The sequence below is a fragment of the Oncorhynchus kisutch genome, linkage group LG30 (assembly GCF_002021735.2).
Source record: "Oncorhynchus kisutch isolate 150728-3 linkage group LG30, Okis_V2, whole genome shotgun sequence".
Classification (NCBI taxonomy): Eukaryota; Metazoa; Chordata; class Actinopteri; order Salmoniformes; family Salmonidae; genus Oncorhynchus; species Oncorhynchus kisutch.
The window spans coordinates 9,646,635-9,669,478 of NC_034203.2; the positions used below are offsets into that span (position 1 = coordinate 9,646,635).

Sequence of the window (22,844 nt, forward strand, 5' to 3'; positions counted from 1 at the left end):
TCAAATGGGATTTCAGATATAACCTATTCAGACTATTGTGCAAACAGTGCTGTGTTGACCAAGTCATTTTCTTTCCACATTGTCCTTTCAAGCACGGTTCCAGCAACTGTGTTGGAGGTGTAGCCAGGCCAGTGCACTGCTGCTCGGGTTGACTCAGTAGTTAAAACATTAGGTTCGGGGCTAATTCTGAATTGAGTTGTGAATTGCTCTTTAATTGCAATTCATTCTTGAATTACAATTGAATTTCAATGTGCCACACCTTACTGCTCTCTAATTCCAACGAATTCTTGAATTTCAATTGAATTTCAATGTGCCACACCTTTACAGGTCTGCATTTTTAAATAAGTAGAGTAGTCTGGAAATATTCTAAGGTTCTTTTGTAGGTTCATAATAATTCACCATTCACTTTTGACAGACGAGACCATTTCGCAATGGGTAAGTGTGGATGGTTAGGAAAGTGAAGCCCTTTAATCTTTCATTTATTAATAATTAAACATTATTACATTATTCATACCAGTGAACAAGGACCACTTCTACCGAGGGACGTTCATAACATACATATTACATTATTATATACAGTGCAGTGCAGTGCAGTACAGTAGAGCTTAATGTGTATTACCAGGGGAAAGGAGGAAGGAAGAGGGAGGAGAGGGGGAGGGGGAGGGCTTGTGAAATTCCATTGGCCTTTTTCTTCTTCTTTTACTACAGCACAGGTGTTCTATAAAAGTTGCCCATTGAGAGTGACATATTTTCACAGCTATAGTACTGTAAGTAAGGGTGAATCTATGGTAAATCAACGCCTGTGGGGAATATCAAATGGAACACATTGTTGATATGAGTATGCTATTATTATGCTATAAAACATTCTAAGTTAGTCGAGCCACTCCAGGGTTGTAAGGTTTGAGATCAGCGTGCATGCGTGCTGCAGATATTCAGACAGGGCAGCCATCTTGGAAATGGACTTCCCCACTTTTCCCAATTTATGTGTCATTTTTGGTGCTTTCCCTTTTATATAAAAAAATACAAAACATAACGGCGAAAAGATTTCGAGTTTCACTCCATTTCCTCCCTTTTTTCATTTTCTAAAACTTTTTTTTCTCTTTTTTTTCCTTCTCTGGCACTTACATATTGACAAAGTATACACTATTTTACAACTGAAGACTGAAATAACACTTGATTCGTCCAATCAGATATACGGTACGCAGCCCATATCCAATCAGAAAAGTCAACTGGAAGCTAACCAGTAGGAAGCAACACAACAAGCCTATGGTGTGAAGGAAGCTGTCCGACAGCTCTGCATTAACACAAGCACCCACCCTCAGGGACAGTGGGTTCTGCTGGTTTGTCCAGCTTAATGTCAATCACTGGAAAGTATCCAATTAAGGAAAAACTTAGGGAATCGATAAAACATTATCTGCATATTCCATTCTCAACAACAAAACTCTGGTCCAAAAGAGTCAACAGAGAGGACTATAATGCAACATAATAGACACTCCTCTCTCTCGCTCTCTCTCTCTCGCTCTCTCTCGCTTTCTCTCTCGCACACATCGTCTATCCTTCATCATGTTTCCCTAGGCACAGGGTGTTACCCTGCTATACCGTCACTAGGGGGCATCCTCTCCCCCTGTCCTATAGAATTCATACCAATCAACTACATAATATTCCTGGTTCACTGCACTGAAGACGTCTGCCTATTTCTACTTATTTCTTTGTGACAGTGCCAGCAACCACGATGAGTTAAACCAATTTTTCTCTGCACTGAGTCTCTCTTTGCTGTTCTGGGCCTTGGTTGACAGATTGTTAAGTCACTCAGTGACTCTCTGTTCTAAAGGATACTGCCTTCAGGGTTCGCATCGTCCAAGCTCTCCATCCCAGGTAAGGCTGCTGCCACACGTCGAAACAGCTAGAGATAGAGAGAGGGGGAGGGGAGAAAGGGGGAGAGAGAGGAAGGAAAATACATTGAAAATACATAATACAATTAACATAAGGCTACATCTTAAAAGGAATTTCCACTACGTAAATCTTACACACTATAAACAAATGGTTCTGTATAGTGCCAAAAACATAGTTATTTGGCTTGCAAACACAGCAGAACCCTTTTTGGTGCTATATGTAACCTTTTTTTGAAGGTTCTATAAAGAACTATGCTCATCGGGTTCTAATTGGAAACTTCAAGTTCCACAGAGACATGTGACTAACATAAATGGAATAATGTGTCCCTAAACAGGGGGGGGGGGTCAAAATCAAAAGTAACAGTCAGTATCTGGTGTGGCCACCAGCTGCATTAAGTACTGCAGTTGTTTGGATTTTTACGAATTATCTTTGAAAAACAGGTTTTTTTTCTGAGTTTAGAACCATCATCTTTCCCTAAAAAAACCTTGAGGAACCCTACTTTTTTGTGTGTTGTCTTGAGTGAGTCAAACCTGAAGCATATAAAGTGTCTAATTAAGAAATTGAAAATGTTTATAGGAAGAATCACCTGTTTGACATTGGTGCCTGTTTTGGCACTGGTTTCGATGAACATCACGTTCAGTTCTTTGGCTCTCTGTTCTCCCTCTTCAATAGTGATTTGTCTGTGGGAGAATCAGACCAAAGCATACATTCAGATGTTAAATGGGAATACTTGCTAGAAATCATTAACAGTTTTTTTTTTTTTGAACCAATGGCGTTAAACAATTGATGCATTAAATCAAATCAGGTAACTTATGTTCATCATTTCAATCCATATTTAATCCATTTAAAGGACTTAAAAAGTCAAAATAAGGCAGACAAAAGAGCCCGATAGGATTATCCAAGTTCAAAGCATTCAAAAACAGATACAGATGTACTATCTGAATTTGATCACTCTTTTGTCGAAGAGCATTTTGCAAACATGTAGTGTATTTGAGGTTTAAAATGCTTCTAAAGTTTTTAATTTCCACCTACAAACTTTGGAAGCCACAAAAATATCCTAACAAAAAAATGTATCAACTCCTATAAAAATGTCCATTCATTATAATCCACATAATAATTCACATGTCCTGTTGCTGCAGTATTCTTTTCCTTCTGTGAGAAACTGGTCAAATTAAGATAGAACACCTGTATACAGCATGTATTCAGTATGCAGGCCTAATATGTAAATAACATGTGCACCAGACGTAAACGATCACCCACCTCTTCTCCTCCAGGTCTGTCTTGTTGCCCACTAACATGATGATGACATCACTGCCCCTCTCTGTTCGAACGTCATCAATCCACTTACAGGTCTGCTGGAACGAGTTCACGTCTGGGAAGGAAATATATCATGTACCTTTCTACTGGATGTTACTGTGTGTTACAATGTATGCCATTGTAGGGCACAGTGTGTGTGTGTGTGTGTGTGTGTGTGTGTGTGTGTGTGTGTGTGTGTGTGTGTGTGTGTGTGTGTGTGTGTGTGTGTGTGTGTGTGTGTGTGTGTGTGCATCAGGTTCTGCTCGTCGTGTGAGTTCTGCCACTCACTTGTAATGTCATACACAACCACAGCGACAGTAGAGTCCCGTATGTAGCTGGGGATGAGGCTCCTGAAGCGCTCCTGACCTGCTGTATCCCACAGCTGCAGTCTCACCTAGACACACACAAGCCCACTGAGCTGCAGTACTTGCTAAGCAACACTGTTAAACTACAACAAGCCGTTACAAACATGTTTATTTAACTTCATTTCACCATAATAATTTATGAGTTACTCATTTAAATTATGCAGTAATATGTATAGTATGTATAGTTAGTATGTGTAGTATGCTAGGACAAATGAGGGTGCTTTGTACTAGTTAGGGTGCTAGGCCCCTAAAAAAATTGGTAAATAATGTAGTCAATGTTGATCTGTGTTCATTTCAGGTAACTGACAGAGTTTCTTACTGTTCGGTCCTCCAGGTACATGGTCTTTGATAAGAAGTCAATCCCAATGGTCGCCTGTCAAATAAAACAACAGGAAAGTGATACTCGCAATAATAGTGCAATAAAATAATAGTCCAGTGTGTCACAATAATATCACACAGGTTACAGTGTCACAATAATAGCACACAGGGTACAGTGTGTCACAATAATAGCACACATGTTACAGTGTGTCACAATAATATCACACAGGTTACAGTGTGTCACAATAATAGCACACAGGGTACAGTGTGTCACAATAATAGCACACAGGTTACAGTGTGTCACAATAATAGCACACAGGGTACAGTGTGTCACAATAATAGCACACAGGTTACACTGTGTCACAATAATAGCACACAGGTTACAGTGTGTCACAATAATAGCACACAGGTTACACTGTGTCACAATAATAGCACACAGGTTACACTGTGTCACAATAATGGCACACAGGTTACACTGTGTCACAATAATAGCACACACGGTACAGTGTGTCACAATAATAGCACACAGGGTACCGTGTGTCACCCTCTATCTTTTGTTATTCACAAAGGAAAGGGATCTACTGTGATAGATAGGAAACATAAAAAATATATTTTGTGTGAAGGCCAAGTGCGCAAATCTAATCATGGTCTATTGTAATTAGATTTGCATTGCCCTTTGTACTGTAGTTGTTGTCCTATCATTTGTTTGTACCAGAACAGGAAGTAAAGCAGCCAGGTCTTACCTGATATGTGTTGTCGAAGCTGTCGTACATAAACCGGGTGATCAGCGATGTCTTCCCCACTGGAAGAGGAACAGAACACAGGGTTGAATATTGAAGAGTTTATTTCTAAAAAAAGCTACATCCACCAATTTTTCACATTAGTCTTTTTTCATCAGAAATGAATGCTTATGGGTACCTTTTTATGTGTGTTTCTATTCCTAGATTTGAGATGTGTATTAAAATGGGTTTTGTTGCAAAGGGCTATGTATCATTTTTTTGCTGGAATTGAATATTCATATACTGTATATTTAACATATAAATTCAACCCATCATAAATCTAGCCTCATTCTATAGTGTTTGGTTAGAGTTATGCCTCGTCCCAAATGGCACCTTATTCCCTATATAGTGCCCTACTTTGACAAGAGCCCTATTCCCTATATAGTGCCCTACTTTGACCAGATCCTTGTTCCCTATATAGTACCCTACTTTAGACCAGAGCCCTATTCCCTATATAGTGCCCTACTTTAGACCAGAGCCCTATTCCCTATATAGTGCCCTACTTTAGACCAGAGCCCTATTCCCTATATAGTGTGCTACTTTGACCAGAGCACAGATCACATATTACTGTATTGATTAATTTAGTAAAATATATATATATTCAACATTGATGTTACAAATGTATAATTTCTACAGTTCTTTATTAAAGATTTATTTTTTTAATCACATTTTACTTTTTTCTCTGAGAGGAAGGCGTCTATATCCAGTTATGCAACAAATTGGGATCGTTTGTCTCTCTGAAATAAAACCATCTAGTGTCATTTAACAACCCCATGCCGTTTGAAACCCCAATCTCTTTCAGAAGTTCTTTAAACAAAACAAAAACTAATATGCCAACATTTCTGAAAATGGATATACTGTACAGTATTTTGGGATGAAACTCTTCATATACATATATGTATCCATGCACAAGCACGCTCTCGCGCACACACACCCAGACACACACACACACACACATGAAACCCACAATCACAGGTACACTGAATGACAGCCTAGTTAGCACCCATTACCCAATGTTCATCACTCACAGGCCAAAACAATATGAGGTTAAGCAATTTATTAAAACCTGAAGATCTAAAGATCACCAATGGTCTGTGAGTGTTTTAGGGTACACTCATCACAATTAGTAGCCTACAGAAAACAATTGGCATTGGCCAATACAGGCTTGAAATCAGCACCACAGACAGCTACATAACAGCATACATTATGGAAAGCCACTAGGCTGCTACATACAAATGCAATAACACACATGCACACACAGAAACAAACACACACGCACACAGTGCCATGGACAGCTACATCTCAGCATCCTTTTCTATGGAAAGCCATGACAGCTACCATTATATACACACAAACATACAAGAACATACGCTCAGTTATGGAATAGACATGACACACTCTCTCTCTCTCTCTCTCTCTCTCTCTCTCTCTCTCTCTCATACACACACACACACACACACACACACACACACACACACACACACACACACACACACACACACACACACACACACACACACACACACACACACACACACACACACACACACACACACACACACACACACACACACACACACACACACACACACACACACACACAAATCCATTATATTATAAATAAACCATTACAATGCCCAAATGTATAGTATTTTACACTTCAACTCCATGATCGAGCAGAGGTGGATAGCCACTCCGACTGTCTGCTGTCTGACCACGTATTCTAAGAGGTTTATAGCGCTGAACCATTATCGATCTCTTGAGTCTTTGCCATATCAACCACGTAAACAGTCATTGTTCTCTAAATTATTGAATTATTGAATAAATCATCATGTTATGACACTAACGGACCATTCGTGACCATTAGGATATTATGATTTGGAACGGTGAGTCAACGGATTGGAGACAGTGACTGCGAGGTTTATAAATTCGACAGACATCGCCAACCTGGGTGTGTCCCGAAATGACACATGGTAACTATTTATCTATATAACCATTTTAAACCGGGGGAAAAAAATCATAGCTAATCATATAATAAGTTTAAATGTTGAAGTCTATAGTCAACGATTGAACTGTGATTAAATGTTATAATCTTGAAACAGAGCGAATATTTCTGCCGGCCACTGCACCACATCAAAACATCCAAATTCTTATATCACGTCGCTTACTGTATCTGTAATACCAATGATGATGAAATACAATGAAACATGATTAAATAGAGAAATTGTTTGAAATAAAATATTCATATCGGTAAAATGCGGAGGATAGCCTACATTGTATTTCATGACGTTTTAGATCGAAATGGATGACTAATCAGATTTTCTACAGAAACAAAATCGTGACAGGAACCAGTGAATTGGTTTATTGAGTTAACATTTGACACAAACTCTCAACACATTTACAAAATAGTGAAAACTTTCAAATAGACCAAAGAATACAGTTATGGCCTTCAAGATGCGTTATCGTGTTTGGCAACTGATAACCAAGCCTCCAAGGCGTTCCAAAAGACTAAACTCACCGCTCTGTTCTCCTAAAAAGACCAGTTTGAATTTCCTCAGAGGGTTCCCCAAGTCTCCTCCGGCGGACATGGTTACAGCGATAACTCTATCGGATTATAATAGAGGTTTTCTGATCCAGAGGCGTTGGTTCGATCACTATCGATGTGTCGGGATCCTCGTCTCCTCGTAGAATGATGGGAATGCAGCTCAGCATCGTCCTGTCAATTTAGGATGCGTGTGCGCCTGCGTGACCTCACCTTATTCATCCTCTCACCTTCTTGAATATTATTGCATTTTCTCCCGTTAATTACACAGTGTAGAGCTACTCAACAGTAAAGTAAGTAACATAATACAATATTGATGCTTTCCGGTTAGTTTTATTTTCAAACAGAATGTGTTATAAACCATTTGTTGTAGTAATATGACATTCAGATTAATTCACAAATAGTGTCATTTATACACATAAAAACAATGTAAATAATGTACAATAAAACAGTAGTGTATACAGGTTTTCATGATAAGCAAACCAAAAACATTCCTTTATCAAAGTAGCCTATGAAGTTATCAAAAGTCCCTTAAAATAATGGAAGAAACTATGTCAATTTTGATTATAGTCCAAAATAAAACACTTTCAGTGTTGATACTACATAATAATAACATTTAGCAGACACTTTTATCCAAAGCGACCAAGACAGCTGTTGTTAACAGTGACACATACTCAGTTTAATTGGCCGATGCGGGAATTGAACCGGTAACCTTAGTGTTGCCCGTATTGTGCTCTAACTTGAGCCGTAAGAACCAATGCTCTTGACCCTTTCCCCAGTGGCCCCTCATGGTCAGTGCTGGCCTCTCACACCGGCACCCCAGGCTCCTTCTCAATACTCAGACAAGGCGTGTGCTGTACTCTCCAGCCTGCCAGGGCTAGCAGCACCAACCCCAGGCACTTATAACCCAACTGCAGCCCAAAGTACCTGGGAGAGAGGACACAGCAAGAACAACATGTACCTTATTCAGTATATTCATCATGATACGTGTCTTTATTTATTCCCAATCTCGATTTAAAAAAACAACACTCACAAGGACAATAAGACTTTGTTCTCAGTGACCCCTAATTTGCAAGCACATCAAGTACGGGCGCACCTGTTCCGAAGGATGTTGTTGTCGTAGTAACCACAGGCGCCCTGTTTTTTCCCACAGGCGTGCTTCCACCAGACACAGGAGTAGTCAATGGCCAGCCCAAACACAGCAGGGGCTGGGAGCCAGGCTGAAACATATATACAAAATGTATTCAGACATTGGATTTTTGGGGGACTGGAACATAATGGAAAATTAAGGATAGGGCACTGTTGTCCAGCAATCACATGCGCTTAGAGGCTAACTTACCTAGCATTCTTATCAGCAGGAACTGGACTCCAATTGCGAAGGATTTCTCCTCTTGAAAGACTGTCCTGAAAAAATAAAAAATAAAAATCATGCATACATATCATCGTCATCAACTTCACCCCACCACCACTGTCATCGTCATCATCAACACCATAATCATCATCACCACCAGCACCATCATCAACACCACCATCCTCATCATAGCCACCACTATCAACACCATCATCACCATCATTACCACCATGACCGTCATCGCCGGTACCTGAGCACCATCATATAGATGGGGTTGTGGGAGAGGCTGGCAATGAAGCCAGCGAAGGCGATGAGGAGAATGGCAGGCAGGACGAGGTGAGGGCAGCTCTTGGTGCAAGAACCTGGGAGGGCCCTGCCCATCCCCATACCAGCCGTGCCAGCGGGCACAGCAGACAGAGCGGTTACACAGCTACACATGGTGTAAGTCTAGGGAGGAGAGAAAGGGTACATTATTTTAACAGTATTTTCTTACAGTCTTAAAGGATGTCCCACACTGCATACAGAATTAGGATCTTAATTTGAGCCTGTTTGCTAACAGCAGGAAAATAATCCCATCAGAAGGAAATATGACTTACTATGTGTATTATAATCAATGAACATTTTTTGTAGGTTTTTTGTTGATACATTTTCGATAGGGCAAGTCAAATTTGACATTTTAGAGTGGAAATCACAAACTTTAAAATCCTTTTAAAACCTTGAATAAACCACAAGTTTGCATTCACAGCTGTGCAGGAGAATCCTCAGCAACAAAAGAGTGATCAAGTTTAAGATCCCACGTCTGTAAGCAAAAGGACAAGTAGCCTTTGACTCGTTTATGAGATACAAGAGGCTACCAAATGTCTTTTGAATACCAACTTCCACATAGTTAGGTTTCAAATTGGTTCGTGCTGTCTCGCCACAGATCTGTTGACCAGGGCTAGGTTTCACATACAGTCTATCTCAAGGATGACCTAATGTCGTACCTGGACTCTGTGAGGGTTTAATGTGTCGACGGAGACATCGGTGCAGCCAGCGTGACAGGGAGAGATGTACTCTGTGTTGTCCTCTCCACACACGGGGTTAAACATGTTATTCAGACAGGAACAGTTGGAGTTACAGAGAGATAGAGACCTGGGGGGGGGGGATAACAACACAACTGAGATCGGGTGGTCCTCAGATAGAATCACAGATTTTGATGACGACTGACTTGTGCCTTTCAAGATATACTATTTGAGTTAGTGATAGAATGGAATAGAATATTTGCCAACATTTCAGTGATGGTTGTATTGAGTGAAGGCTACAATGGTGCAACATGTTGAGTGTACAATAAAGTCAGTGATCTGTAGAAAGGTCGTGATGTAGAGAGAGTATAGGGAGACTTAACATGAATAATTGAGAGCAGAGGATTTGTGCTGCCGATTATTATTATTATCATTTTTTCATATTATATATATTTTTTAATCACACAGTAGAATACCGCACAGTAATGAGGGGTATTTTTGTATAGACAGATCCCGCTCACCTATTAGTCCACTGGTCCTGTGTGTCACCGTAGCCTGTGTTGACCCCCGCCACTCTCTGAGTGGAACAGCCCATGAAGAAGAGAGGTACACAGAGCAGTATGGAGAGGGAGAGAGGTGCCAAACACAGCCAGAGAAGGGTCCGCACAGGTGGGCGTACACACTTCATCACCACCCCGCCCAGCAGCAGCCCTACAGCAGCCATGGGCAGGTTGATGGCCCCTGGAGAAAGACAACAGGGTGGAGGTCACAGTTGGTTATTGAGAAAAAACTATGGAAAGTTGAAAACTACTTAGAGGACATTGTGTGTGTTGTGTGTGCGTGTGTGTGGTGTGTGTGCGTATGCGCGTATGTTTCGTGTGCATAGGTTTGTGTACTTGTGCCTGTGCATGTGTAGCATATGTAACTCCTCACCGATGAGTAAGCTGCTGTAGGCGGCGGTAGTGCCGTACTGGTGCTCCAGGAACTTGCTGAGGAAGGTGGCGAGGCCGGTGATGGAGGAGGAGAAACAACACTGAGACAGGATCAGCAGCAGGAAGACGGGCTGCAGCAGAATCCTCAGGAGCAGACGCGGGAACACTGGGATATGCACAAGAACACACACAACGGCCACACACATATACACTATACATACAAAAGTATATGGACACCGCTTCAAATGAGTGGAGTCGGCCATTTCAGCCACACCCGTTGCTGACAGCCAAATTGAGCGCACAGCCATGCAATCTCCATAGTAGAATGGCCTTACTGAAGAGCTCAGGGACTTTAAATGTGGCACCGTCATAGGATGCCAACTTTCCAACAAGTCACTTTGTCAAATTTCTGCCCTGCTAGAGCTGCCCCGGTCAACGGTACATGCTGTTATTGTGAAGTGGAAACGTCTAGGAGGAACAACGGCTCAGCCGCGAAGTGGTAGGCCACACAAGCTCACAGAACACGACCGCAGAGTGCTGAAGAGCGTAGCGCGTATAAATCGTCTGTCCTCGGTTGCAACACTCACTACCGAGTTTCAAACTGCCTCAGGAACCAACATCAGCACAAGAACTGTTCGCCGGGAGCTTCATGAAATGGGTTCCATGGACGAGCAGCCGCACACAAGCCTAAAATCACCATGCGTAATACCAAGCATCGGCTGGAGTGGTGTAAAGCTCGCTGCCATTGGACTTTGGAACAGTGGAAATGCGTTCTCTGGCCGTTCTCTTCATCATCTGGCAGTCCAACGGACAAATCGGAGCTTGGCAGATGCCAGGAGAACGCTACCTGCCCCAATGCATAGTGCCAACTGTAAAGTTTGGTGGAGGAGGAATAATGGTCAGTGAAAAACAGTGAAAAACACTGTTTTTCATGGTTTGGGCTAGGCCCATTAGTTCCAGTGAAGAGAAACCTTAACGCTACAGCATACAATGACATTCTAGGTGATTCTGTGCTTCCAACTTTGTGGCAACAGTTTGGGGAAGGGCCTTTCCTGTTTCAGCATGACAATGCCCCCATGCACAAAGTGAGGTCCAAACAGAAGCCTGACCTCAACCCCATCGAACACCTTTGGGATGAATTGGACTGCGAGCCAGGCTTAATCGGCCAACATCAGTGCCCGACCCCACTAATGCTCTTATGGCTGAATGGAAGCAAGTCCCTGCAGAAATGTTCCAACATCTAGAGGAAAGCCTTCCCAGAAGAGTGGAGGCTGTTATAGCAGCAAAGGGGGGAACAACTCCATATTAAAGTCCATGATTTTGGAATGAGATGTTCGACGAGCAGGTGTCCCAATACTTTTGGTCATGTAGTGTATATTAACATACACAAGAACATACACACAAACATCGACTTAATCCCTTTAAAGGAACTTACTCTTTAAGAAGTCAATTAAAGAGGTCTCTGAAGAGGTCTCATCTTTCAAAGGGTCACTTTCAGTCTTAGGTGCCTGAAAAAAGCCAGATAATCAGTCAATAGCCTGAAACATTTTGAGAATGAGGTATTAGTTATCTCTTGAATCGATTTAGAATAGAATGAACCCAAAATGAACCCCTTAGAATAGAATGAACCCAAACCCAGGAAGTGGTTGACCACCTACTTTGGCCTGGGCCGGTACCTTGACCCTGGGGAAGAAGAAGTAGGGGATGGAGGCCAGAGCCAGACATCCAGAGGAGACCAGCAGGCCCATCCACCATGCCCCAACCCAGCGAGGGTCAGACGGGGTTAGGTCCAATGGACTGTCTGGGGTGGGATAGAGGGGGATCAGAGATGGGGGAGACAGGGAATAAGGAGGGGATGGGAGAGAGGGGTGAGAGGGGATGGGGATAAGGATTGGGATGATGATGGATTGATGGATGGATGGATGGATGGATGGATGGATGGATGGATGGATGGATGGATGGATGGATGGAGAGGATGGGGGAGAAGAAGAGGGATGGGGCTCAAGAGCAGGGAGAGAAAGGTAGAGAAAATGTAAGTCATTGCTTCATATTTTGTATACTGTATATGTTCTTCTTTTTCTCACAAACAGGATCTAACGGTTCAACAGTGACTTACCTAAACCTATCTTGTCCACATCTACATAGATTCTGAGCATCATGGAACCCAGGAGGTACCCAAAGGCTGGCCCAAACACAGAGATGGAGAACAGGATGGCTAGAACACAGAATAACTAAATTATTACTTAAATTCCAATCAGGTGATACTTGAAATATTCTCCTCACCAGGACCAGATTCAATGAATCCCCATAAATCATTTAATTGATAATATCCTCAGATCAAATCAAAATCATCAACAAAACATTTAAATCTAACAAATGTTTCAATTAACAGTTTGTCTGGTTCTCCTGCCAGAAACATATATATTTTTATTTATTTAGCCTTTATTTAACTAGACAAGTGAGTTAAGAACAAATTATTATTTACAATGATGACCTACCCCGGCCAAACCCTCCCCTAACCCGGACGACACTGGGCCAATTGTGCGCCGCCCTGTGGGACTCCCAATCACGGCCGGTTGTGATACAGCCTGGGATCAAGCCTGGGTCTGTAGTGACGCCTCTAGCACTGATCCCTGATCATAACAGATTCAAGTAAAGCAGCACTCAGGCAGCACTGTAGCAGTATCTTACCAATGTAAAGAGCTGAATTCCCAGGCTCAGCAAAGTCGTCTATGTAGGAGATGCCAAAGGGCTGGATGGGCACCGAGCCAATGCCAAACAGCACCTGGGAAGCTGCCAAGGTCAGCCACTGGGTCCGCGCCTCAGAGGGGTCCCCACCGCCCCCCTGTCTGCACACTTCAGGGGCAGAGGAATTCTCCCTTGGAACACACGTGTCCCATGACCCACCGGCTAAAAGCACATTCATATATATATTTCTGTGTGGTGATCAGTTCAGTCCCGTTGAGAAACATGCATTGAGTGTTAATTATTACTTGTGCCAACCTATGAAGTACAAAAACCAAAAATATATATACACTCAGTGTACAAAACATTAAGGACACCTTAATATTGAGTTGCACCCCCCCGGTTTCCCAGAAGTACAATTATCTCACTAAAGTTTTTAATTTCCTGTTTTACTTCTGGGGGGAATGCAGTTAACAATTGTGAATTCGTGAGGAAGGAGACTTCCTCGCGAACGGAAACTCTCACCCAAACACCTCTCTTTAAACACTGTGTTTATCATGGCCAAGAATCACATTTTTGTTTTCATGAATTTTTGCAATACAGACCATTTTGACTTTGTAGCTTTGGAATCTAGTGGAAACCGTCCGCACACAGGCTTGAAAATCACTGGACCATTTCACACACCGCCTTCACCCAATCCTGTTTAGTCCACTTTTGTTTTGTTTTTTTACCAAACCAAGAACTAACTACTGCTGCTCGTATTAACATAATTCTATGTGAGCCTTAACAGATTCTCACCGTTTCATCTGTCCATGAGAGATTAGTTGAAATATAACTAAATTGATAAAAATGTTGATACATTCTAACTTAACATTTGAAACATTTTATACATTTTATACATACATTTTCTCTAAAGTGTACTATCTCGAGCCAGCCTGCACTGTAATGCATTGAAGTTTGGCAAAACTGCACTGTAATATTCCCTGCACAGTAATATATTGAGAGTAATATATAGGGTTTTGTCTTCTTACCAGCTGACATAGAGTGGTACTGGTAGGGCTTGGACAGGAAGTGAGGTAGGGCCAAGGTGGCAGCTGCACAGGACATGAGCAGCCCCCCAAAGCCAATGAAACGAGGCCGGTTGACCCGGCTCCCAAAGTAACTGACAAACACCACCAGCACCATGTTCCCCATCTGTAGGACACAGTCACAGCCCAGCGGACATACAGTTGACGTCGGAAGTTTACATACACCTTAGCCAAATACATTTAAACTCAAGTTTTTCACAATTCCTGACATTTAATCTCAGTAAAAATTCTCTGTCTTAGGCCAGTTAGGATCACCACTTTATTTTAAGAATGTGAAATGTCAGAATGAAATGAAATGAAATGTCAGAATAATAGCAGAGAGAATGATTTATTTCAGCTTTTATTTCTTTCATCACATTCGCAGTGAGTCAGACGTGTACATAAACTCAATTAGTATTTGGTAGCGTTGCCTTTAAATTGTTTAACATTTTCTCCAAGGTGGCATAGCAGTTCAGACGTCTTTTGTCCTCGTCTTGTCGTGTCAACTTTTTCACATACATTTTATTTTTATTTTCCATCAACTCATCTTCAAAACACTCTCCTGCAACCCGCCTCACCAATGTATATTTATAAAAAAGTATTATTTACCTCAGATCTGTAATCCTCCAAGAAGCTAGCCAGAAACTCCAGGAGGCTGGCCTGAAACTAGCCAGTAGCTAATCCAGAAGCTAGTTCAGAAGCTAGTTGGCTCCTTTACTGGCAAGTCATTGGTGTTCAGCTAACCACGGTTTGTGGTCATCGGTTATCCTTTGGCTCGAAAGTCTATCGCCAGTTCTGTACAGCGCAGCGCGGCTCGGAGCGGAGCATACCGGCCAATTTTTCTCTCCATGTCCCTGGATTTCGACTGCTCTCTGGACATTCATGCCCGGATCTCACAGCTAGCTAGCTGCTATCCATGTGACTATCGGCCTTCGTCGATTCCGGAGCAAACATCAATTGTTCCGGAGCTAGCAAGCTCCGTCAATCACTCCTGAGTTCCATCAATCGCACCTGGGCTGCAGTCGCCTATCCGGACCCGTTTTGCTGCCTTCGCGGAGCCCCACCGGGCCTTCACAACTGGACTGCCGACGTTATCTACCCGAAGGAGTTATTCGGCTGGCTCCTCCGTCGCGACGTTACCTGAACGCCCATCTGCGGCCTGCTAACCGTTAGCTGTCTTACCGGGTGCTATCTGAATAGACAATCGGACAATTTTTTTATATTTTTTTATTTATTATTATTATGTTTTCTTCTTGGGCCTCTATAACTATATCTATTGTTTTTATTTTTGTTTTTGTTGTGTGATTTGGATTGATCCCCTCTACCACACGGAACCCCACTAATCTACTGACGGAGCGCAGGAGGTGGCTAACAACAGACCTCCATCCTATGCTAGCTTGCTACCGATGCCCTGGCTAGCTGTCTAAATCACCAACCAACCTCTCCACTCACCGGACCCTTTTGATCACTCGACTAAGCATGCCTCTCCTTAATGTCAATATGTCTTGTCCATTTCTGTTCTGGTTAGTGTTTATTGGCTTATTTCACTGTAGAGCCTCTAGTCCTGCTCACTATACCTTATCCAACCTATTAGTTCCACCACCCACACATGCAATGACATCTCCTGGTTTCAACGATGTTTCTAGAGACAATATCTCTCTCTTCATCACTCAATACCTAGGTTTACCTCCACTGTATTCACATCCTACCATACATTTGTCTGTACATTATACCTTGATGCTATTTTATCGCCCCCAGAAACCTCCTTTTACTCTATGTTCCAGACGTTCTAGACGACCAATTCTCATAGCTTTTAGCCGTACCCTTATTCTACTCCTCCTATGTTCCTCTGGCGATGTAGAGGTGAATCCAGGCCCTGCAGTGCCTAGCTCCACTCCTATTCCCCAGGCGCTCTCTTTTGACGACTTCTGTAACCGTAATAGCCTTGGTTTCATGCATGTTAACATTAGAAGCCTCCTCCCTAAGTTTGTTCTATTCACTGCTTTAGCACACTCTGCCAACCCGGATGTTTTAGCTGTGTCTGAATCCTGGCTTAGGAAGACCACCAAAAACTCAGACATTTTAATTCCAAACTACAACATTTTCAGACAAGATAGAACTGCCAAAGGGGGCGGTGTTGCAATCTACTGCAAAGATAGCCTGCAGAGTTCTGTCCTACTATCCAGGTCTGTACCCAAACAATTTGAACTTCTACTTTTAAAAATCCACCTCTCTAAAAACAAGTCTCTCACCGTTGCCGCCTGCTATAGACCACCCTCTGCCCCCAGCTGTGCTCTGGACACCATATGTGAACTGATTGCCCCCCATCTATCTTCAGAGTTCGTGCTGCTAGGCGACCTAAACTGGAACATGCTTAACACCCCAGCCATCCTACAATCTAAACTTGATGCCCTCAATCTCACACAAATAATCAATGAACCTACCAGGTACCTCCCCAAAACCTTAAACACGGGCACCCTCATAGATATCATCCTAACCAACTTCCCCTCTAAATACACCTCTGCTGTCTTCAACCAAGATCTCAGCGATCACTGCCTCATTGCCTGCATCCGTAATGGGTCAGCGGTCAAACGACCTCCACTCATCACTGTAAAACGCTCCCTGAAACACTTCTGCGAGCAGGCCTTTCTAATCGACCTGGCCGGGGTATCCTGGAAGGATATTGATCTCATCCCGTCAGTAGAGGATGCCTGGATATTTTTTTTAAATGCCTTCCTAACCATCTTAAATAAACATGCCCCATTTAAGAAATTTAGAACCAGGAACAGATATAGCCCTTGGTTCTCCCCAGACCTGACTGCCCTTAACCAAAACAAAAACATCCTATGGCGTTCTGCATTAGCATCGAACAGCCCCCGTGATATGCAGCTGTTCAGGGAAGCTAGAAATCATTATACACAGGCAGTTAGAAAAGCCAAGGCTAGCTTTTTCAAGCAGAAATTTGCTTCCTGCAACACTAACTCAAAAAAGTTCTGGGACACTGTAAAGTCCATGGAGAATAAGAACACCTCCTCCCAGCTGCCCACTGCACTGAAGATAGGAAACACTGTCACCACTGATAAATCCACCATAATTGAGAATTTCAATAAGCATTTTTCTACGGCTGGCCATGCTTTCCACCTGGCTACTCCTACCCCGGACAACAGCACTGCACCCCCAACAGCAACTCGCCCAAGCCTTCCCCATTTCTCCTTCTCCCAAATCCATTCAGCTGATGTTCTGAAAGAGCTGCAAAATCTGGACCCCTACAAATCAGCCGGGCTAGACAATCTGGACCCTTTCTTTCTAAAATTATCTGCCGAAATTGTTGCCACCCCTATTACTAGCCTGTTCAACCTCTCTTTCGTGTCGTCTGAGATTCCCAAAGATTGGAAAGCAGCTGCGGTCATCCCCCTCTTCAAAGGGGGGGACACTCTTGACCCAAACTGCTACAGACCTATATCTATCCTACCGTGCCTTTCTAAGGTTTTCGAAAGCCAAGTCAACAAACAGATTACCGACCATTTCGAATCTCACCATACCTTCTCTGCTATGCAATCCGGTTTCAGAGCTGGTCATGGGTGCACCTCAGCCACGCTCAAGGTCCTAAACGATATCTTAACCGCCATCGATAAGAAACATTACTGTGCAGCCGTATTCATTGATCTGGCCAAGGCTTTCGACTCTGTCAATCACCATATCCTCATCGGCAGACTCGACAGCCTTGGTTTCTCAAATGATTGCCTCACCTGGTTCACCAACTACTTCTCTGATAGAGTTCAGTGTGTCAAATCGGAGGGTCTGCTGTCCGGACCTCTGGCAGTCTCTATGGGGGTGCCACAGGGTTCAATTCTTGGACCGACTCTCTTCTCTGTATACATCAATGAGGTCGCTCTTGCTGCTGGTGAGTCCCTGATCCACCTCTACGCAGACGACACCATTCTGTATACTTCCGGCCCTTCTTTGGACACTGTGTTAACAACCCTCCAGGCAAGCTTCAATGCCATACAACTCTCCTTCCGTGGCCTCCAATTGCTCTTAAATACAAGTAAAACTAAATGCATGCTCTTCAACCGATCGCTACCTGCACCTACCCGCCTGTCCAACATCACTACTCTGGACGGCTCTGACTTAGAATACGTGGACAACTACAAATACTTAGGTGTCTGGTTAGACTGTAAACTCTCCTTCCAGACCCATATCAAACATCTCCAATCCAAAGTTAAATCTAGAATTGGCTTCCTATTTCGCAACAAAGCATCCTTCACTCATGCTGGCAAACATACCCTTGTAAAACTGACCATCCTACCAATCCTCGACTTTGGCGATGTCATTTACAAAATAGCCTCCAATACCCTACTCAACAAATTGGATGCAGTCTATCACAGTGCAATCCGTTTTATCACCAAAGCCCCATATACTACCCACCATTGCGACCTGTACGCTCTCGTTGGCTGGCCCTCGCTTCATACTCGTCGCCAAACCCACTGGCTCCATGTCATCTACAAGACCCTGCTAGGTAAAGTCCCCCCTTATCTCAGCTCGCTGGTCACCATAGCATCTCCCACCTGTAGCACACGCTCCAGCAGGTATATCTCTCTAGTCACCCCCAAAACCAATTCTTTCTTTGGCCGCCTCTCCTTCCAGTTCTCTGCTGCCAATGACTGGAACGAACTACAAAAATCTCTGAAACTGGAAACACTTATCTCCCTCACTAGCTTTAAGCACCAACTGTCAGAGCAGCTCACAGATTACTGCACCTGTACATAGTCCACCTATAATTTAGCCCAAACAACTACCTCTTTCCCAACTGTATTTAATTTTTATTTATTTATTTATTTTGCTCCTTTGCACCCCATTATTTTTTATTTCTACTTTGCACATTCTTCCATTGCAAAACTACCATTCCAGTATTTTACTTGCTATATTGTATTTACTTTACCATCATGGCCTTTTTTGCCTTTACCTCCCTTCTCACCTCATTTGCTCACATTGTATATAGACTTGTTTATACTGCATTATTGACTGTATGTTTGTTTTTACTCCATGTGTAACTCTGTGTCGTTTTATCTGTCGAACTGCTTTGCTTTATCTTGGCCAGGTCGCAATTGTAAATGAGAACTTGTTCTCAACTTGCCTACCTGGTTAAATAAAGGTAAATAAATAAATAAACTTGGGTCAAACCTTCCACAAGCCTTCCACAAGCTTCCCACAATAAGTTGGGTGAATTTTGGCCCATTCCTTCTGACAGAGCTGGTGTAACTGAGTCAGGTTTGTAGGCCTCCTTGCTCACACATGCTTTTTCAGTTCTGCCCACACATTTTCTATAGGATTGAGGTCAGGGCTTTGTGATGGCCACTCCAATACTTTGACTTCGTTGTCCTTAAGCCATTTTGCCACAACTTAGGAAGTATGATTGGGGTCATTGTCCATTTGGATGACCCATTTGTGACCAAGATTTAACTTCCTGACTGATGTCTTGAGATGTTGCTTCAATATAGCCACATACTTTTCCTTCCTCATGACGCCATCTATTTTGTGAAGTGCACTCGTCCCTCCTGCAGCAAAACACCCCCACAACATGATGCTGTCACCCCCGTGCTTCACGGTTGGGATGGTGTTCTTCGGCTTGCAAGCCTCCCCCTTTTTCCTCCAAACATAACGATGGTCATTATGGCCAAACAGTTCTATTTTTGTTTCATCAGACCAGAGGATATTTCTCCAAAAAGTAAGATCTTTGTTCCCATGTGCAGTTGCAAACCGTAGTCTGGCTTTTTTAATGGTGGTTTGGAGCAGTTGCTTCTTCCTTGCTGAGCGGCCTTTAGGTTATGTCGATATAGGACTCGTTTTACTGTTGATATAGATACTTTTGTACCGGTTTCCTCCAGCATCTTCACAAGGTCCTTTGCTGTTGTTCTGGGATTGATTTACACTTTTCGCACCAAAGTACGTTCATCTCTAGGAGACAGTCTCCTTCCCGAGCGGTATGACGGCTGCGTGGTCCCATGGTGTTTATACTTGCGTACTGTTGTTTGTACAGATGAACGTGTACCTCTGAAGGTACCCTTCAGGCGTTTGGAAATTTCTCCCAAGGATGAACCAGACTTGTGGAGGTCTACAATTTATTTTCTGAAGTCTTGGCTGATTTCTCTTGATTTTCCCATGATGTCAAGCAAAGAGGCACTGAGTTTGAAGGTAGGCCTTGAAATACATCCACAGGTACACCTCCAATTGACTCAAATGATGTCAAATCGTCTATCAGAAGCTTCTAAAGCCATGACAAAATTTTCCAAGCTGTTTAAAGGCACAGTCAACTTAGTGTATGCTAACTTCTGACCTACTGTAATTGTGAAACAGCGAATTATAAGTGAAATAATCTGTCTGTAAACAATTGTTGGAAAAATGACTTGTGTCACGCACAAAGTAGAAGTCCTAACCGACTTGCCAAAACTATAGTTTGTTGACAAGAAATTTGTGGAGCGGTTGACGACTGAGTTTAATGACTCCAACCTAAGTGTATGTAAACTTCTGACATCAACTGTAACTGGTTGGACTGTCATTTCAGCTAGGTTAAGGTTGTAAACTGGTTGTAATTATGTCTTTTCAATCAGCCATGCCTGCTGGGAGAGTGGTAGAACAGGGGAGAGACCCTTCTAAAGTGAGAATGGAGCACCACATAATATGTTACAATAAATCCCTTTTTTATTTAATAGAATTTTAAAGAATGTGACTTCAAAGTGGCTCTTATACCTGTGTATTGACGCTATGTTTCCCATGTACTTTTGACGTATCTATACTGTCATACATATGTATAAAAAAACATACATTCTTTAGTGATTTCAAGTATTGCTGTGCTCATCCGGCTATATAGAAGTGCTGGAGTGCATTGACAGTTGCACACGCAGGTGTTTATCCCAGTGGAGACCAGCAGGGGCTGCTGTACCTCGTGCAGAGAGGAGACGGTGCCCATAGACATGCTGTTGAAACCGAAGCGCCGTTCAATGGTGGTGATGCAGCTCTTGAAGTAGGCACTGTGCAGCAACTGGGTGAGCTGGAGCAGACTGTGACACAGCACAAATATCTATGTGTGTGTGTTGGGGGGGGGGGGGGGAGTAGTCGCATGGTAAAGAGGGAAATAGGGGAAGGAGAGAGACAGAGGGAGAACCAGAGACCGAGAGAGGAATAGGGGATGAAAGGGGGGATGAAAAGAGAGATGAAAAGAGAGATGTTGGAAGGAAGGGAGAGAGAGAGAGAGAGGGAGAGAGAGAGAGCAGACATAACTCAAACTGTCAGCCCACAGCAAAGAAGATATTCTCTGCTACTGCTACTACCTGAATCCCATCAGTCATGGAGTTACCTGCAGATGTTGGTACTTGGAGGTCTTCACTGCTTATAGACTTTCTCTGTGTACCAATAGTAAGTCGATAGGCACTGAAAACCTACATGAAATTCTTTGTCCTTTGTGTGTTCTGTTTTTTCCTCTGGTAACCTTTGTTCTGTCTCTTATGTCTTGCTGTGACTGAAGAATGAGGGGAAACGGTTTTTGATCTCGACTTTGAGCCTAAGTATAGAACGTTTGCAGTCCGTGCAACAAGTGGGATCTAGAAGCAATATTTGTGCTGATCTTCAAAGTATTTTCCCTCACCACAAAACACTTGCACTTTTCCTCATCCCCCCCCTTTATTCTTGTTGGACAGTTGAATCAGTCATTTCAAAATTGCTTGCTTGCTTAATGGACATTTTAGTTTTTAATCAAATTGGTCAGCAGCGTTCCGCTGCAGATATAAATTAAAGGGATATTCAACCCCAAAATCAAAGTTTGTCAGATGTTTACAGACCTCAGATAAGTCCACATTCCAGGCCATCTGTTTTGTAGATAAAGCTATATGCCACACTTCAAAATGAATGGAAAACATAAGCACCATGCAATTTACAGACGTGCTTATCTTTTACATTTATTTGGTTTTGAGGGATAGCCGGATCTACCCAGCCGATGTCATGCACTCATCTAGAGACTCTAACATTTTTGAGATGTAAAAACAGCTGAGAATGTCCCAAGAGCACATGCATTCATACATACCTTGATGTTACAAGATGGTTTTGACTTCTCTTTTTTCTCCTCCTCCATTCTGACAGTTTGGCAACGTTCACTCACCCCAACAGGCGGAAAACAATCCAAACTTCCACGCTTCTTGCCGACTGCGTGTGAGAGTGTGTGTGTGTGTATGTCAAGGTGGAATTGTGGTGTGCATGTGCGTTGGGTGGTCACAACAAATTCTTCAAGTTAACCCTTAGATGCCTCCGAGAACAAAAAGTCCCTTCCCAAACCACACCTGGACAGGAATGTGATAAAACGTCCAATGTGTCAGACAGTACAGAAACAGAGAGTTGTCGCGAGCACATGGGAACATCTGAGTCAGTAATTGGCTGAATGGCCCCCCCCCCCCTTCCCACGGATTGGCATGACTTCCTTTGGCTTTAAAAATGTGAGCAAAGCAACTTCAATCAAATCCCGGGAAGGTACATGTTTAGCCAACTGTATGGCCCAACCTGGATTGTTGTGCATTCTGGTCTAAGATCTGATGGACATTCTGGTCTACACCCAACAGAAGAAT

General features: G+C 42.9%; 2 protein-coding genes across 4 annotated transcripts; both read right to left on the reverse strand.

The window, feature by feature from the left end:
• Positions 1–462: 462 nt before the first annotated feature.
• LOC109875082 (ras-related protein Rab-6B) lies at positions 463–7,391 on the reverse strand. Of its 2 annotated transcripts, none has more exons than XM_020467243.2 (8): positions 7,170–7,391; positions 4,616–4,674; positions 3,874–3,927; positions 3,478–3,583; positions 3,154–3,265; positions 2,480–2,573; positions 1,837–1,903; positions 463–1,364 (listed from the first exon to the last, which is right to left on the reverse strand). In XM_020467243.2, exons 1-8 carry the CDS (start codon positions 7,237–7,239, stop codon positions 1,300–1,302), a joined length of 627 nt encoding a protein of 208 aa, XP_020322832.1. In that variant the 5' UTR covers positions 7,240–7,391; the 3' UTR covers positions 463–1,299. The 2 variants fall into 2 exon arrangements, with proteins under 2 accessions (XP_020322832.1, XP_020322831.1); XM_020467242.2 differs by having other exon boundaries at positions 3,862–3,927; positions 7,170–7,389.
• Positions 7,392–7,510: 119 nt separating this feature from the next.
• Positions 7,511–22,650, reverse strand: LOC109875192 (solute carrier organic anion transporter family member 2A1). Of its 2 annotated transcripts, XM_020467423.2 has the most exons (14): positions 22,310–22,650; positions 21,173–21,310; positions 14,194–14,356; positions 13,169–13,387; positions 12,594–12,692; positions 12,136–12,278; positions 11,913–11,985; positions 10,479–10,643; positions 10,067–10,286; positions 9,528–9,675; positions 8,795–8,991; positions 8,533–8,597; positions 8,290–8,413; positions 7,511–8,120 (listed from the first exon to the last, which is right to left on the reverse strand). In XM_020467423.2, the coding sequence occupies exons 1-14, from the start codon at positions 22,355–22,357 to the stop codon at positions 8,000–8,002; spliced, it is 1,923 nt and encodes a 640-aa protein (XP_020323012.1). In that variant the 5' UTR covers positions 22,358–22,650; the 3' UTR covers positions 7,511–7,999. The 2 variants fall into 2 exon arrangements, with proteins under 2 accessions (XP_020323012.1, XP_031666591.1); XM_031810731.1 differs by lacking the exon at positions 21,173–21,310 and having other exon boundaries at positions 22,310–22,574.
• Between the last annotated feature and the right edge of the window lie 194 nt (positions 22,651–22,844).

Excerpts from the sequence above, each read along its gene's own strand:
- LOC109875082 (XM_020467242.2), bottom strand. The coding sequence starts at position 7,239 with ATGTCCGCCGGAGGAGACTTGGGGAACCCTCTGAGGAAATTCAAACTG. Across the intron at positions 3,928-4,615 it reads GCTTCGACAACACATATCAG|GCGACCATTGGGATTGACTT; the intron begins GTAAGACCTGGC and ends TTTATTTGACAG. Across the intron at positions 1,904-2,479 it reads CAGGCACCAATGTCAAACAG|CTGTTTCGACGTGTGGCAGC; the intron begins GTGATTCTTCCT and ends CTCTATCTCTAG.
- LOC109875192 (XM_020467423.2), bottom strand. The coding sequence starts at position 22,357 with ATGGAGGAGGAGAAAAAAGAGAAGTCAAAACCATCTTGTAACATCAAG. Across the intron at positions 13,388-14,193 it reads GTACCACTCTATGTCAGCTG|CCGGTGGGTCATGGGACACG; the intron begins GTAAGAAGACAA and ends ATGTGCTTTTAG. Across the intron at positions 8,121-8,289 it reads AACAACATCCTTCGGAACAG|GTACTTTGGGCTGCAGTTGG; the intron begins GTGCGCCCGTAC and ends CCTCTCTCCCAG.